This window comes from Solanum dulcamara, chromosome 12, assembly GCF_947179165.1.
Source record: "Solanum dulcamara chromosome 12, daSolDulc1.2, whole genome shotgun sequence".
NCBI classification, from domain to species: domain Eukaryota; kingdom Viridiplantae; phylum Streptophyta; class Magnoliopsida; order Solanales; family Solanaceae; genus Solanum; species Solanum dulcamara.
Window position 1 is genome coordinate 51,038,528 of NC_077248.1, and position 15,452 is coordinate 51,053,979.

At 36.5% G+C, this 15,452-nt stretch overlaps 1 protein-coding gene across 12 annotated transcripts in view; it reads left to right on the forward strand.

Moving 5' to 3' along the window:
* Window positions 1-15,452, forward strand: part of LOC129876095 (DNA mismatch repair protein MSH5) — a 46,476-nt gene that overhangs the window by 12,154 nt on the left and 18,870 nt on the right. For 8 of the 12 annotated variants that reach the window (XR_008763307.1, XR_008763308.1, XM_055951408.1 and 5 more), the window contains 5 exons: window positions 8,247-8,507; window positions 8,856-8,952; window positions 9,029-9,118; window positions 9,223-9,287; window positions 9,379-9,437. Coding sequence is in view for 10 of the 12 variants with exons in the window: in XM_055951408.1 (XP_055807383.1) it covers window positions 8,247-8,507; window positions 8,856-8,952; window positions 9,029-9,118; window positions 9,223-9,287; window positions 9,379-9,437 (572 nt within the window). In the remaining 2 variants the exon portion in view is untranslated. The remainder of the gene's footprint in view (window positions 1-8,246; window positions 8,508-8,855; window positions 8,953-9,028; window positions 9,119-9,222; window positions 9,288-9,378; window positions 9,438-15,452) is intronic. The other 4 variants (XM_055951411.1, XM_055951414.1, XM_055951412.1 and 1 more) reach the window with 1 other exon arrangement.

Consider the following 15,452-nt stretch of genomic DNA (forward strand, 5'->3'; position numbering starts at 1 on the left):
TTTAGAACTTTGAAGTGCTGAAAGTTATTTTTATAAATAAGCAGTTGAGTGTTTGGATAAAAGTGCTTATGTCGAAGAAATGAGGAAAATAATGTGAATTTTAGAGTTAAAAGAATAAAAAGGGTAGTTTGGGAATTTAGTTAAAATATAAGGGATATAAAAGTAATTTTCATGATCAAAGAAAATGGCTTTAAGCACTTAGAAAAAAAAGGTTAGGAATCCTGACTTTTCATGTTTGGCTGACTTTAAGAACTTTATGACTTAAAGTTAGCATTAGGCAAACATCACAATAAGCTAAAAGGGCCATCCAAACAGGCTCATAATAGCTGGAGTGCAACTTTAGTGTTATGTTGGATGAAGCATACATGGAAGTGAGGCTTGTCACATAGACTATTCCTAAGAGAGAGTTTTAATTATCTTGGGTCCGTCATCTAGGAAAGTGGGGACATCGACGATGATGTCACACATCGCATTTGGGGTGACTTGGATGAAATGGAGGATTGCCTCTGGAGTCTTGTGTGATAAAAATGTACCACCTAAATTTAAAAGGTAAGTTTAAAGAGTGGTGGTTAGACTGTCCTTGTTGTATGTGGTGGAGTGCTGGCTAGTCAAAAACTCACATGTTGAGAAGATGTATGTTGAGGAGATGAGGGTGTTGAGATGGATGTGTGGGCATACTGGGAGCGACAAGATTATGAATGAGGTTATCCGGGAGAAAATAGGAGTGACCCATTTGGTGGACAAGATGAGGAAAGCGAGGCTGAGATAGTTTGGGCATGTGAAAAGGAGGTGCACAGACACCTCAGTGAGAAGGTGTGAGAGGATGGTTGTAGGGAGTATGCAAAGGCGTAGAGGTGGGTCAAAAAAGTATTGGGGAGAGGTGTTTAGACAGGACATGGTACAACTTTATATTACTGAAGACATGACTCTAGATAGAAAGGAGTAGATGTCGTGTATTAGGGTAGAAGGTTAATAGGAGTAGAGATTTGTCTTGCCTCTGTTATCTACCGTCATATGTTGTGTACTGTGTTTCGATTATCACACTATTTTTCTATTTGTATTGTTCCTTTCTTGCAGGCGCTGCACTGCTTTTCGTATTTACTTTTATGCTTTCTTCATTGTTTTCTTCTTCTTTTACTTGAGTTTGATGCACTTGAGCCGAGTGTCTTTCGGAAACAACTTCTCTAGTGGTAAGGTGTGCATACACCTACTCTCTCCAGACCCCACTTAGTAGGATTTCACTGGGTATGTTGTTGTTGGAACACTATATTTTATGCAATTTGAAGGGTTGCTTGATTATCACTTACAAGTTTTCATTTGAGTGATTTTTCCAAATTTTATCTCTTTTAGAAATTGTTTGATCCGAACTAGCTCGCAAGTTGCCCACAACCATTTCTCAATATTCTGCTACTACACTAGATCGAGCAACTGCATTCTGTTTCTTGCTCTTCCAAGACACCAAATTACCTCCTACTAATCCGAACTAGCTCGCAAGTTGCCCACAACCATTTCTCAATATTCTGCTACTACACTAGATCGAGCAACTGCATTCTGTTTCTTGCTCTTCCAAGACACCAAATTACCTCCTACTAAAACACACTATCCAGACGTAGAATGTCTATTAGAAGGTGATCCCGCCCAATTAGTGTCTATGTATCCAATAACTTGCTCATGGCCTAGATCCTCAAAGAAGTAATCCATCGCTTGGGGCTGATTTTATATAGTGAAGAATGGGGATAATGACATCCTAATGAAAATCACCGGGAGAGTCCATAAATCGGCTTACAAAACTCACAGGAAATAAAATGTCATGTCTAGTCATTGTGAGGTAATTGAACTTACCAACCATACATAATTTCTATGAGGCTCCTCCTATCCTGGAAAAAGTTTAGCATTTGGATCAATAATAGTGTAGTTTGGAAATGCTGAAAAAGATATTTCTAATTACTGATACCAACCTGATCATTGCATATAGTAACGATATTGTCGACAAGAATTACCAAATAATTACACAAATTTTGAGTAGGATGTCGATAAAATACAAAGTGATCAGCTTCACTACGAGTCATGCCAACAGAGGTGGATCTACCTTATAAGGTAAGGCTGCGATGCCACCTAGATGCTTCTGTTAAAATTCTGAATATGTATGTAAATATATGGGATTAAACTTATAAATAGATCAAGCGGCGCCCAAAATGCACAAACTAGCTGCGGGTGCAACTTCTCTACCAGACCTTTTAAGTTTTTCTTGTCCTTATGAACCCGAGTTCTATTCGTTGTGTGAGCATTTTTTCTATTGAGCTACCCTTCTCTTTTTTTTTTTGGTTTCCCATCTGGTGTCCAGTACTCGCACTGGAGCTTGACTAATTTAAATTCGCGCCAGGTAGAGCCTACTCAGGGAGAAGCGCTTCCTACCAAGAATTTTTCCATACCCAGGACTCGAACCCGAGACCTCTGGTTAAGAGAGGAGCAGCTCCATCCATAGCACCACATCTTTTGGTGGTTACCCTCCTTCTCACTTCTATTTTTCCTTCCTTTTCTTGTCCTCCTTTATACCTTTTCCTTTCTCTTATTTACTAAATTTCTCTCTTCCCCTTCCTCTTTTTTTTTATTTTTTATGTTAACGTTCTTTTTGTTTCTCTCATTATAATTTACTTCATGAGCAACTTCTTTGTATAAATAGTTTAAATTGATTTTAGTGGATATGTAATTTTTCTCCTTTTTATGATACAACATTAATATATGTATCAGAGTGAATTTGAGTAGTATTTTCTATTGGCTTTTGAAATATTATATGGCCTAAATAATAGAAGTTTTAAGTTAATTTTCATATATTGAATTGCTTTGCGAAGAAATATTATAAAAATAGATAATTAAGATGGAAAATTAACTCAAGAACATTGAAGATAAATGCATTTCAAGCTATTCTTTTAAAGCAAATTTTCTAGTTGAAGGCGCTCTTTCATGAAATATTCTTTTTGATCATAGTGGTGTCTGGGCCTTTGTGCGCACCTCGACTAATTTTACAGGGTATCTACTACCTTTCACCAACACATGCACTAGATAATTTTGTAAAATATTATTGTTTTATTGTAGTTTTATTTTAGATATAATTAAATCAAGTCTGAAAAAAGTGACCATTTTTTCTATCTGCGAGTAAAAGACAACCCATCATTCTTATTTGATTTTTGGGGTTAGTAGTATGTACACTGTATGCATAAATTTGTGGCACCAACAATCTTCAAATCCTGAATCCTCCTCTACATGCCAAACTTCTAAAATTGTGCTGAACTTACCAAATCAAAAATGAGGAGGTTGTTTCAGACTATAGAGTAACCGCCGCAATTGACATACAAGACCATTAGACTCCCTTTGAGCAAGAAAACCAGGTAGTTGCTCAATATAAATTTCATTCTCAAGGTTGTTGTGGAGAAAAAACATTCTTAATGTCCATATGATAAAATGCCAAGGGCATACAACAACCACGGTTAAAAAAGGCAGACATATGCTATTTTAGCTATGGGAGAAAAAATATCACTATAAATAATTTCAAATATTTGGGTATACCCTTTGGCAACAAGGTGAGTCTTAAATCGATCAATTTGTTCGTATGGACCAACTTTGATTGCATAAACCCAACGACAACCAATAATATTTTTTGTTTGAAGGAAGAGGGACAAGCTCCTCACTTACCACTCGCATGTAAAGTAGACATCCCGTCAATCATAGCTTGTCACCATCCTAGATGAGAGAGCGCTTTACCTCCTAGACTTAGAGATGGAAATAGAGGACAAAGATGATACAAAAATATAATGAGGTGATGATAGACGATGATAACTTTAAAATGTATAATGAGGGTTAGTATTATGAGTAGATTGTGTACCTTTTCAAAGTGTAATTTACGGACTAAGAGGAGACAAGTTAACAATAGGTGCAGGGTCTGGTGCATGACATGAATCATCTGGGCTTGATACTGGATGCGAACAACGATGATTAGTCAAGAGTGGTGGCAATGTGGTTGGGGATATATGAGGAGCAATAGAAAAGTTAATAATGAGTGATGAGACTACTGTGTGACTAGTTGGCGCAACAAGGCGAAGTAAACGAGAGAATAGTTCATCCACCGTAGGAATAACAAGACTAGCCAAAATCTCGTCACACACCGAATCAATGTAATTAAGAAGTCTAGGAAGTTTAAGAACCAAAAACTTTTTTTGTCGTTGCTTTTATATTTTTCAACACTAGCAGTGACTGATGTCAACTTCTAATATTTCTCCATGATTGCATGTACCTATCCCAAAAAGAAGACATCCAATTCTTGCGTCTTTAAGTTAACAACAACATACAACAACAATATACCCAGTGAAATGCCACAAAGTGGGATCTGGGAGGTTAGAGTCTATGCAGTCCTTACCACTTCAGTCTTTAAGTTAGTCATTCGATAAATCACATCATAAAAACGAGATATGTCATTAGTGTATAAAGTGTGAACCTTTTATCAAATTGAATAACATGTTTGAAATGGATGAAACAGAGGCATCAAGATGGAATCAAAGACCTCCACAAGGGACTACATAATTAAGCCTCAACCTTCTATCATTTTTTTGTGGTCTTTTCATCTCTCTCTATAGCTAGTTAAGTAATCTTGAACACCTTGACCCTTGCACCACAACTCAATTGAGGAGGTCCAAGCTAAATAGTTTGAACTTTTAAGGGTTTTGAAGTAATCTTAAGACTTGAATTTTCAATTCCAGTGTTTTTGGAACCAAAAACATCAAACCCGAAAGACAAGTTGGATTGAAGAGAGGCCTAGCAAAATAATCACCAGATATTGATGGTAATAGTGAAGAAAGGCTGAAAAAGTCATTTGTAACAACGGAAAAAACTGTTCTGGCAATTGCTATCCCATAAAATCCCCATGGGTCGAGTCAGAAGTTGCATGCGACTAGCTTAGAAGAAGAATATGTCTTGGAGAATGTCGGAAAGTACCGTATTTGCTGGCATGTGGAGTTACTCATCGGAACCCTAGCAGCTGATGACACTTGCGAGGTAGGCTGCCTGATAATCCTATTGTTGTGGTAGTGTTTGTTTTCACGCAACACTTGAGGATCATTTAGTGCTTTGGTGTATCTAGTAAAGTTGTTATCGTGTGATAGGAGGTCATACGTTCGAGTTGTGGAAGCAACCTCTTGAAGGGCAATGTGTAATAAACCCTTGTGGTCTGACCCTTTCTTGGACCCCGTACTTAGTGGGAGCTTAGTGCACTTGGCTGCCCATTTTCTTACTTAAGGATCGTTTAATTGTTGGTTAAAGTTATACATGTATTAGTTATGAGGGAATCTATGTATTATTATTAGTTATGTAAGGTTTAGTTATTAATGTCTTAGTTATTCCGCCTTCTATTCTGCATAAAATAAAATATAGCTTTTTCCACAACTTATACATGTACTAGTTGTGGGGGTTTCTAAATTGCAAACCAAACACCGTGTTAGTTTTAGACATGAACAACTTACCTCCTAATCAGCTACCAAACCTGGTATTACTTGTGCAGGATTTAATTCTTGCATAACTCACCTTCAAACCAGCTACCAAAAAACCCTAGAAGGTGACAGGGAACAACCTGGGAAAGTTGTTAGACTTGAGGCATTCTGTTTACCAGATGTTTCTCACCACCGCTTTGATACCATATACAAATTAAAGGCATGTGATAAAATATTATTGGGATGCATGTTAACTATTGTCTTACACTGACCCTATTTATATTTATACTTTACATAGTACATTATACATACCTAGTATAGTCTCACAAACTAGGGTAGGTGGAGGGTAGAGTGTACACAGACCTTACCCTACTTTAGAGGTAGAAAGGTGTTTCTGATAGTCCCTCGCCTCAAGGAAAATAGTCCAAAGCAGTCTAGAAAAGAATAAACAAAGGTGAAAGCATCGCAAAGCATATTGAACAGTAACTACAACCAAGTCATATGATAATTGAAGTACAAAAAATATCAGATAGTTATAGAAATCGAAGGACAAGAAATTACAGTGGCAATGCCATGACTACTAGTATGGGTGGATAGCAAGATAACACATACATCTCTTTGGATGTCATGTCCTTGGTAAGCTGAAATTGTGTCACGTCCTGTCTAATCACTTTCCCAATACTTCTTCGACCTCCTCTACCTCTCTTGAGACCATCCATAGCTAACCTCTCATACCTCCGCACTAGGAAATCCATACATCTCCTTTTCGCATGCTCGGACCATCTCAAACTTGCTTTCCGCATCTTGTCATCCACCTAAGCCATTCCCACTTTGTTCTGGATGTCCTGATTTCTAATCCTATCTCTCCTAGTATGCCAACACATTTATCGCACAATTCTCATTTCCTCAACTTTCATCTTTTGAACGTGAAAGTTCTTAGCTGACCAACACTCAACCCCATACAACATAGTTGGTCTAACCACTACTCTGTAGAACTTGCCTTTTAAGTTTTTGTGGCACCTTCTTATCACATAAGACTCCAGATGCAAGTCCCCATTTCATCCACCCTCCACTGATAGGATGAGTGACATCCTCGTCAATCTTCCCATTTCCTTGGATAACAAACCTAAGATACTTTAAACTTCCTCTCTTATAGAAGACTTGTGTATCAAGCCTCACTTCCACGCCAACCTCATGTGTTACGTCACTGAACTTACACTCCAAGTATTATGTCTTGGTCTTGCTCAACTTGAACCCCTTAGACTCCAGGGTTTGTCTTCGAACCTCCAGCTTACCGTTAACTCTGTCGTGAGTCTCGTCAATCAAAATTATGTCATCGGCATACACCATGACTCCTTACCTTGGATTTTCTGTGTCAATTCATCAAACACCAAGGCAAATAAAAAAGGGCTAAAGGCTGATCCCTAGTGCAGCCCCATCAAAACTACAAAGTGCTTCGAGTCTTCTCCCACTATCCTTACTCGAGTCTTGGCTCCATCTCACATGTCCTTGATCACCCTAATATACGCCACATGTACACCTCTAGCCTTCAAGCATCGCCTCCAAGCATCTCTAGAGAACTTCCCTTGGGACTTTGTTGTAAGCCTTTTCTAGGTTGATGAACACTTTGTGTAAGTCCTTCCTCTCCCTATACTGCTCCATCAGTCTCCTTACGAGATGAATGACTTCTGTAGTTGAGCTTCCCGCTATGAATCCGAACTAGTTCTCGGAAATAGCCACGCCCCTCCTCATCCTCATCTCCACCACCCTCTCCCAAACCTTCATAGTGTTGCTTAGCAACTTGATGCCCCTATAGTTGTTGGAATTCTGAATGTCACCTTTGTTCTTGTACAATGGAATCATTGTACTCCATCTTCATTCTTCGGGCATCTTTGCCGTCTTGAAAATGATATTAAACAACTTAGTGTATAAAAACAAAATAATTTTTTCTTTTCGCAATCGTACTAAGTGATTGGAATAGATGTAAAAGATGGATCTCATTTTGAACACTTAATCTATCTGAATAGGTAAATGATAATTTAAGCTAGCATACCATCTTTACAGTAAGCTAGATAGCTGGCTGTTGATTAGGGATATATTCATTCAGTACCTGATGATCTTTTATACTTGGCTGCGCTGGCTGAACCTGAAAGAAGTCTCTTGACCTGACATGGAGCTGGAGCGTCAATTTCTAACAGCAAATCATTATATTTCTGGTCTGCCAATGATACCAATATTTTTTTATTTTTTTGATAACCATGTTGTTCGAGCCAGCTTTCCCGCACCTCGACTAATATCACGGGGTACCTGTCAGCTCTCACCAGTAATAGGTTCCTGGTAACTCTGTCCACCAAGGCTAAGACAAATGGGAAGAAATCACCTTGTGTTTTCGTCTCTGCTGGGATTTGAACTTGAGATCTCATGGTTCTCAAACCACTTCATTAATCATTAGGTCACACCCTTGGGTGCAATTATGATACCTATATAAACTGCTGAAATCCAATGAGATATGGAAACCTACTAAATTCAGAGGAAGATAACAGACGTAGAAAACTGACTGAAAGTAAAAAATATTCTGCATTATTTTCCAGTTCCGAGAGATATAATGCATCTTGTCTCGCAGAGGGTGCTAATTATCTTTGCATCTGTTGACATCAGTCCTGTCAGTTTCAGAGAGTTTCTACATGCTATCTTATTTGTCACAACTATTAAACCTTTGATAAAACTGTGCATTTGTGATCAATATCTGTGATTTTCCACTTACAGGTTACTTAATGTGCATTTTCAATGAAAAACTCGGTGAAGAAATGCTAGAGAGTCTTCAGGATTATGAGTTTGCAGTATGTCATTGTATGATTTATAAAGCAGTGTATGGAATCACTAGACGTCTGCTGATCTATATCAGTAATGGGTTATCAAATGTTCAGTTTGCTGATGAGGAGGGAGAACATAGGAGGTTCTTTTATCATACTGCAAAGACAAAAGAATTGGATAACCTTCTCGGAGATATATATCATAAAATCCTGGGTATGTATTCCTTGATTTTTTGTCGTTGGCTTTCACAGTTATACTTCTCAAAGACTTGACACTTCTTATTCCCCCCTCCCTCCCCCCCCCCCTCCCCAAAAAAAAAAAAAAAAAAAAGCAAAACGAAATATGGTTCATTCCGACAAGGTTCAATAGTAACAGGGAAACAAGTTTGAGTGCTGCCTGCAATCACCGTGTGTGATAGCCAAAACCATGAAACTTTTTCATTGCCAAGCACAAACTTTTTCTTGGCACGAATAGTTAGATTCAGTTTGAATAGAGTTCCTTCCGTAGTGTATTTTGTTTTATTTTCCTCTTTCATTGTTACTCTTTTGAACTTTTTCGAAGATATGGAGAGAGCTATAACAAGAGACCTAGTGTCACATATTCTTCAATTCTCAGTGCATGTACACAAGGCTGTTAGTTTTGCAGCTGAGCTTGACTGGTGAGCATTTTGATTAAATTTTTTTTCCCTGTTCTCTTCTATTCCCGCTTTACATTTATTTTCTGCTTCCGTGTAGCATTTTAGCGTTAGCCTTGGTTGCACGTCAGAACAACTATGTAAGGCCAAATTTGACTGCAGAAGATTTGCTTGATATAAGGAGTGGAAGGTAAGAAACATTCGAATAACTGAGACTATCCTTTTTATTGCAATACAGGGTTTACCATTAGGGCATCTGCTAAGGGGTGCTGTTTTAAATAATTTGTTTTCCAGACATGTTTTGCAGGAGATGACTGTAGACTCATTTATTCCCAATGACACAAATATTACTCGTGAAGGTATAGAGGAATCTCCATTGAGAAGCCATTTTGAACTCACCAATTCTTGCCAAGCACTATATCTTGTGGCTGAACGTTATGTATTTTCCAGGAAGAATAAATATCATCACAGGACCTAATTATTCGGGAAAAAGCATCTACATCAAGCAGGTAGAACTCTTTCTCTCTCTCTCTCTCTTTCTCTCTCTCTCTCTCTCTCTCTCTCTCTCTCTCACTACACACAATATTAATTTGGTGCTCTGGAATGCTTGTGCACCTAAGACTGACTTAGATCCTGCTAATCAGTTATAATTACAAATCTTTCTTCATTGTGCTATTTCTCACCACCTATGTCCTTTAATTATAGTTTTTATTTTTAGGTAAACACAATAAACAACAACAACTATGGCCTCAATTCCAAACTCATCGAATCAGCTTTATTAATCTTGTCTAGCCATGTCGCTCCATTTTAGACTGTATTAGTCCAATATTTAAAAGTTTAGGTTCTTTGGCACTTGAAATCCTCGACATTTTCTACTGGCATACAAAACTCTAACGACATCGCCTATATGATTTTCTTCTGGTGTGCCCTACATTGCACCAAGTCCGCATTGAAGAGATTGTAGATCTCTCAAGACAGCTTCCTTTTTTGTGATTTTAGGTCCATCTGGCCTCTTTTTTTAACACTTCCATTCATTATGGTTTCACACACACGACCTGGTGCATCTGAAAGTCGACGTAGGACGTGAGCAAACCATTTCAAGCGACCTTCTCTCACTTTATCCTCTATGTTTGCTACTTGTATCTTCTATCGAATGTGTCATTTCTAATTTTGTCTGATCTTGTATGACTGTAATCTATCTTACATACACATTTTTAAAACATTTACTTTATGGATATGATGGACTTTTGAGGGTTTACTCCAATATAGCATTGTCGGTTTACAAACATTCTATAAAATTGGCATTATACTTTGGTAGGTATCCTCCTATAGCATAACACTCCACTAGTATTTCTTCATCTCAACTATCCTTTTTGATTCTACGTACCATTTTATGGGAACACCAAGCTGAGGTATGTGAATTGTTTGTATTTAGGCACCGCAATCTAGTCCAGTCTCAATTATACTTCACTTTCTTGTGTTGGCAAAACTTACGCCACATATATTCAATCTTACTTCTACTAAACTTAAACCCTCACTCTACAGGGTTTTCCATAGTTCAAGCTTTTGGTACACTCTCGCTAGTCACACTTATTCTTTTGGTTGACACTTTCGCTAGTCACACTTATCAACCGATAAATTAGATGCTTAACATCATATATGGCCAAATCATCACAAATGGCTCATTTTATCCTCTACCTATGCTACTTGCATTATCTGTCAAATTTAATTATTTCTATAATCTGTCCAATCGTAAATGAAATAATATCCATATTAATATTCACATTTCTACAACTCTACCACCAAGAGTGTTGTTGGGTGGATGGGATTTTTGTTCCCTTAGGGGTCGTTTGGTTTGAATACAAGTTATGATGGAATAAGTTATGCTGGGATTAGTTATGATGGGTAAGTTATGCTGGGATTATTTCTTATTGATTGTTTGGTTTGTTGTATTCAAAATAATATGCATTGCATAAATTTTAAGAACAAGTTGTTTGTTTACAAAAGTACCCTTCACTTTTTTTTTATACTTTCTTTGCAAACTTTAGTTATTCATTCTTAAAAATAAAATTTTCATCATATTTAGCTTAAATATGTGTGTGTGTGCATTTCCATGATGGTACCATGTGTATTTAAAAATAAAACATTCATCTTATTTAGCTTAAAAATAGAACTTTCATCTGTTAAAGTAAAAGAGGATTTATTATTTATATCACTTTATTTACGCACATATCACTCTTAAATAGTAAAATACGAAAGTTTTCATTTTAGTTGATAGATAAAATACAAGTTTTCAAGTGAATAAAAAAATATATAATTAAAAATAAGTAATCTAGTAGTAGAGAAATTAAAACATAAATAAACATAAGAATTAGTCAAAAAAATTAATAAATAAAAGTTATATTTGTATAGTCTAATTTTTTAATAAACAATATAAAGAATTATCATAAAAATAAGGAGTAGTGAAGATTGTAAATGTTATTATACATGATATTAAAAATAATGTGAATATACATGAATGTGAAAAGTGATGTATAAAAAGGGTATAAAGGGATATTTTTGTCATTTTCTCTATTTTATCTCAGGATAAGTTATCGCTGGATTATTATACCACCCAAGAGGGGCGATAACTTATTCCGGTACTAATTATTAATTCCGGAATAAGTTATCTCGGATTTGGCAACCAAACGACAAATTAAGTGGCATTATAATTTATTTCCGAGACTATTTGATGATATCCTTCACACCAAACGACCCCTTAAGGTCTTGGGTTTGAGTCCTAGGAATGAGGAACCCCAGTAGGAGTGCTTCCCCCTAAATGAATTACTTGGATCAGTGGGTTTCGAATACCGGATGGTTATAACAAGTAAAGAAGCATTTTTACATATCTTAGTTGTCTTTATAAGACATCATAATTCTGTCTGATTTTGCTTTACTTTGTTCTTATGGTGCTAAACATGCAATGCATATATTCTGTCTTATTTCTACTTATCCTAGAACGCTTATTCACTTGAATGTTTCTCTAGTGTTCTAGCTTTTGGTTGACTTCTTAGCTGGATTCATGAATTAATTCAATATCATCTACATGTAAAACACAAATGGAAACTCATATTTTGTACTGTTAGAATAGAAATAAGTATATACAATCCTAGTTAGAGTAGGAATATTTATAGGAATAGAAATAGTAAATAGTATCATATTTGGTAAATGATTGTATTGTAGTGTCTATAAATAGGGTCTCTGTGTAATAATGTAGATACACAATTCAATAATTTTTTCTTTAATATTTCTCACATGGTATCAGAGCCTCAACGATCTTAGTAGAGAATCAAAGAGCTTTCGCTGTCGGCGGGCGGCTACTACCCATATATGCTGCTCGTTTGGCCAATGATTATGTTAGCAAAACTTGGGGTCACCTGTGTCTTTCCGGTGACTATTTTCTCATAGCTAACTGGTGACTACTTTTTCATATTTAATTTGTGTAGTACCGTGCATTTTTTGGGACTACTTTCTCATATCTGATTTGTGTAGCATCGTGCATCATTCCGGTGACTACTTTTTCATATCTTATTTGTGTAGCATCGTGCCATCTTTCTGGTGACTACTTTCTCATATTCGATTTGTGTAGCACCATGCTATTTTTTGGGTACTACTTTTTCATATCCAATTTGCGTAGCACCATGCTATCTTTTCGGTGACTAGTTTCTTATTTGTATAGGGTCGTGCCAACATTCCGATCCTACCCATATCATTCTCTTTCTTAGTAGGGTCATGCCATCATTCCGACCCTACCCATATAATTTTATTCTCAAGATTGTGATTACTTTCAACCATCAAATCTAATAATCCAGTGCATGAGCATGTTTCGGCTAGTTTTACGGTGACTTTCTTGTTTAAGATCTACTCATCTCTTGATTTCGAGGCGTTCCATATATTTTATATTAGATTTCGAGCACTTTCCAGCCACCGTTGTATTGTTTCTGAGAGATATGAGTTTTCCTTCAGTGTTTTCTTTCTGTTTTAGATTTACTTTTGCCAAAAAAAAAGAAGAGGAAGGTATACTCATATATTTGGGCTAGATTACAGTGATATTTTCTCTCCTGTGGCTAAAATAGCATATGTCCGCCTTTTTCTATATATAGTAGTCATTCTCCATTGGTTTTTTAATTAGTTGGACATTAAGAATGTTTTTCTCCACGCTGATCTCTAGAAAGAAGTCTATATGGAGCAACCACCTGATTTTGTTGCTCAGGGGAAGTCTGGTAGCCTTGTATATCAATTGTGTAAGTCACTCTATGATCTGAAACAGTCTTTTTAAACTTGGTTTGGGAAGTTCAATTCTGCAATTCAGGAATTTATCACTCTGTGTTTTATTGACATTATACCCCAAATCCAGCATCTCATAAGAAGACCAAACACATTGAGATTGACTGGCATTATGCATCAAATGCAGTATTTCATGAGAAGACTAAGCATATTGAGACTGACTGTCAATTTTGTGAAGTCGAGTGATCAACTTGCAGATATCTCACCAAGCCCCTCATCGGTCCTCTATTAATTACATTTGTAACAAGCTAGGGACATATGACTTGTATGCACTAGCTTGAGGGAGAGTGTTAGAATAAAAATATGTATATACAATCCTACTTAGAGTATGAATAGAAATAGGAATATTAATAGGAATAGAAATAGTATCCTACTTGGTAAAGGATTGTATTGTAGTGTCTATAAATAGGGTCTCTGTGTAATAATGTGGATACACAATTCAATACTATTTTCTCTAATATTTCTCACATGTACTATTTGGTTAACCCTTATATAACTAGGATAAGTAAGTACAAATTCAAGACAGACTTGTAAACCCATGGCTATAAGAAACTTTTATGTAACTTCTTAGTTCTCATATTTATAACCACTTCTTATATATGGAAATTTATATAATAGGTGGAAATTGTTTTCTTTACCTACCTAAAGACTTTTCTTGATACTTAATTGTGCTCTTTCTCTAAGCCAATGAGTATCAAATAGAGATCCTTCAATTCTCTCTATTGTAAATTTTATCCAATCTTCTTAGAAAGATTATTGTGTCTGTTGTAGATACATGACATGAATATGAACTAGTTATGTCATTGTTGTAATATCCCCAAGCCTATGTTTTATCAATTTTTCTCCAAAAAGTTTATCATATACTAAGATTGTCCGTGCAACTTTGAATATCTCCTCTAGTCTTATAAATTGGAACTAAGGTACTTGTACCAGACAAGGTATAGGAGACTAGTTGGCCTTTTATTCCATGAAGTAAAAAGTATATATACATCTATGTTGATTGATTGATTTTCTAGTTTAACTATAGGAGTATAATGATATTGTATTAGATGTAATTGATTAGGAATTGATTGTGTAATATTGTCTTTCCTTATTTTGTCTTTGTTATCATTACAGTTGTGCAATATTGTATATATGGTAGTCTAGCTAATTTGTGGGATTTGATTATCTAGTTACCATAGTTAGTTAGTACTCTTCATGTATTTATATCCCTGTAATCATTGAGCAATAAACAAGTTATTCTCTCCAAGCCTTATCAATAACATGGTATCAGAGCCTAACCGGAGTTGTGAGATTTGAAGTGGTGGTTCTCGAACTTCACCACTGGTGGATTGCCGGAATTAGCTGCTGCCATATTTCTGATTCGTGTGACTTCAATATTAGCTGTCACCACCTGCCTAGGGAGAAACATCTCCCTCTGATCCTCCATTACCTGGAATTTGGTGGTTGGAGGAGACATGAGTGGGTCTCACGGCCTGGCGAAGCCACCAAAGACTGTCCTGCTTGAACCACACGTGGAGGTGCGTGCGTGGACCAATCTTGGTCTGTCTTACTGATGTGACTTTGCCTTGAGGTTCCCAGTCGATTTATGGTGGTTTTCTGATCATTAGACCACGTTTTGAAGATTAAACATCAAGGCACAGGTTCTGCGATCTTTCTTTTGGTGATACTTTAGTTCGAATTTCCCTTCTTCGCTGCTGTTTGATCTGTTTTGAGCCATAATACTATTTGATCTCTTCTGCTGCTGGTTCAAATTATTTCTTTGTTGCTTGATTGGTTCTCTTTCCTGAACCTTTGGCTATTCATATTTTAGTTTCTTGTTACTCGGTGAACTGCTAGGTATTCGAGTCATCTGAACTTTGTTTTGGGTCATTTGGTTTTCTCTATTTGAGTTGAGTCAAACAACCTGACTTGCTGGCGTGGACAAAACTGTTGGGATAACATTTTGGTGCAGAGCTTTGGCAATTTCTCTATTATTCTGATCTGATATAGTGAGTTTGGGGAAATGACTGCTTCTAGTCCATTATATGATAAAATAGTTTTGGTTTCGGCGGAAGAATTTTCTAAAACTTCTCATCAGAAATCAGTGAAGGAACCCACTTCAGTTAATGCTTTTATGGAGTTAGATAAGACATGTCTTATCACGTCTTCAAATAAATGGGTGATTGATTTAGGTGCAACAAATCACATGACAGGAA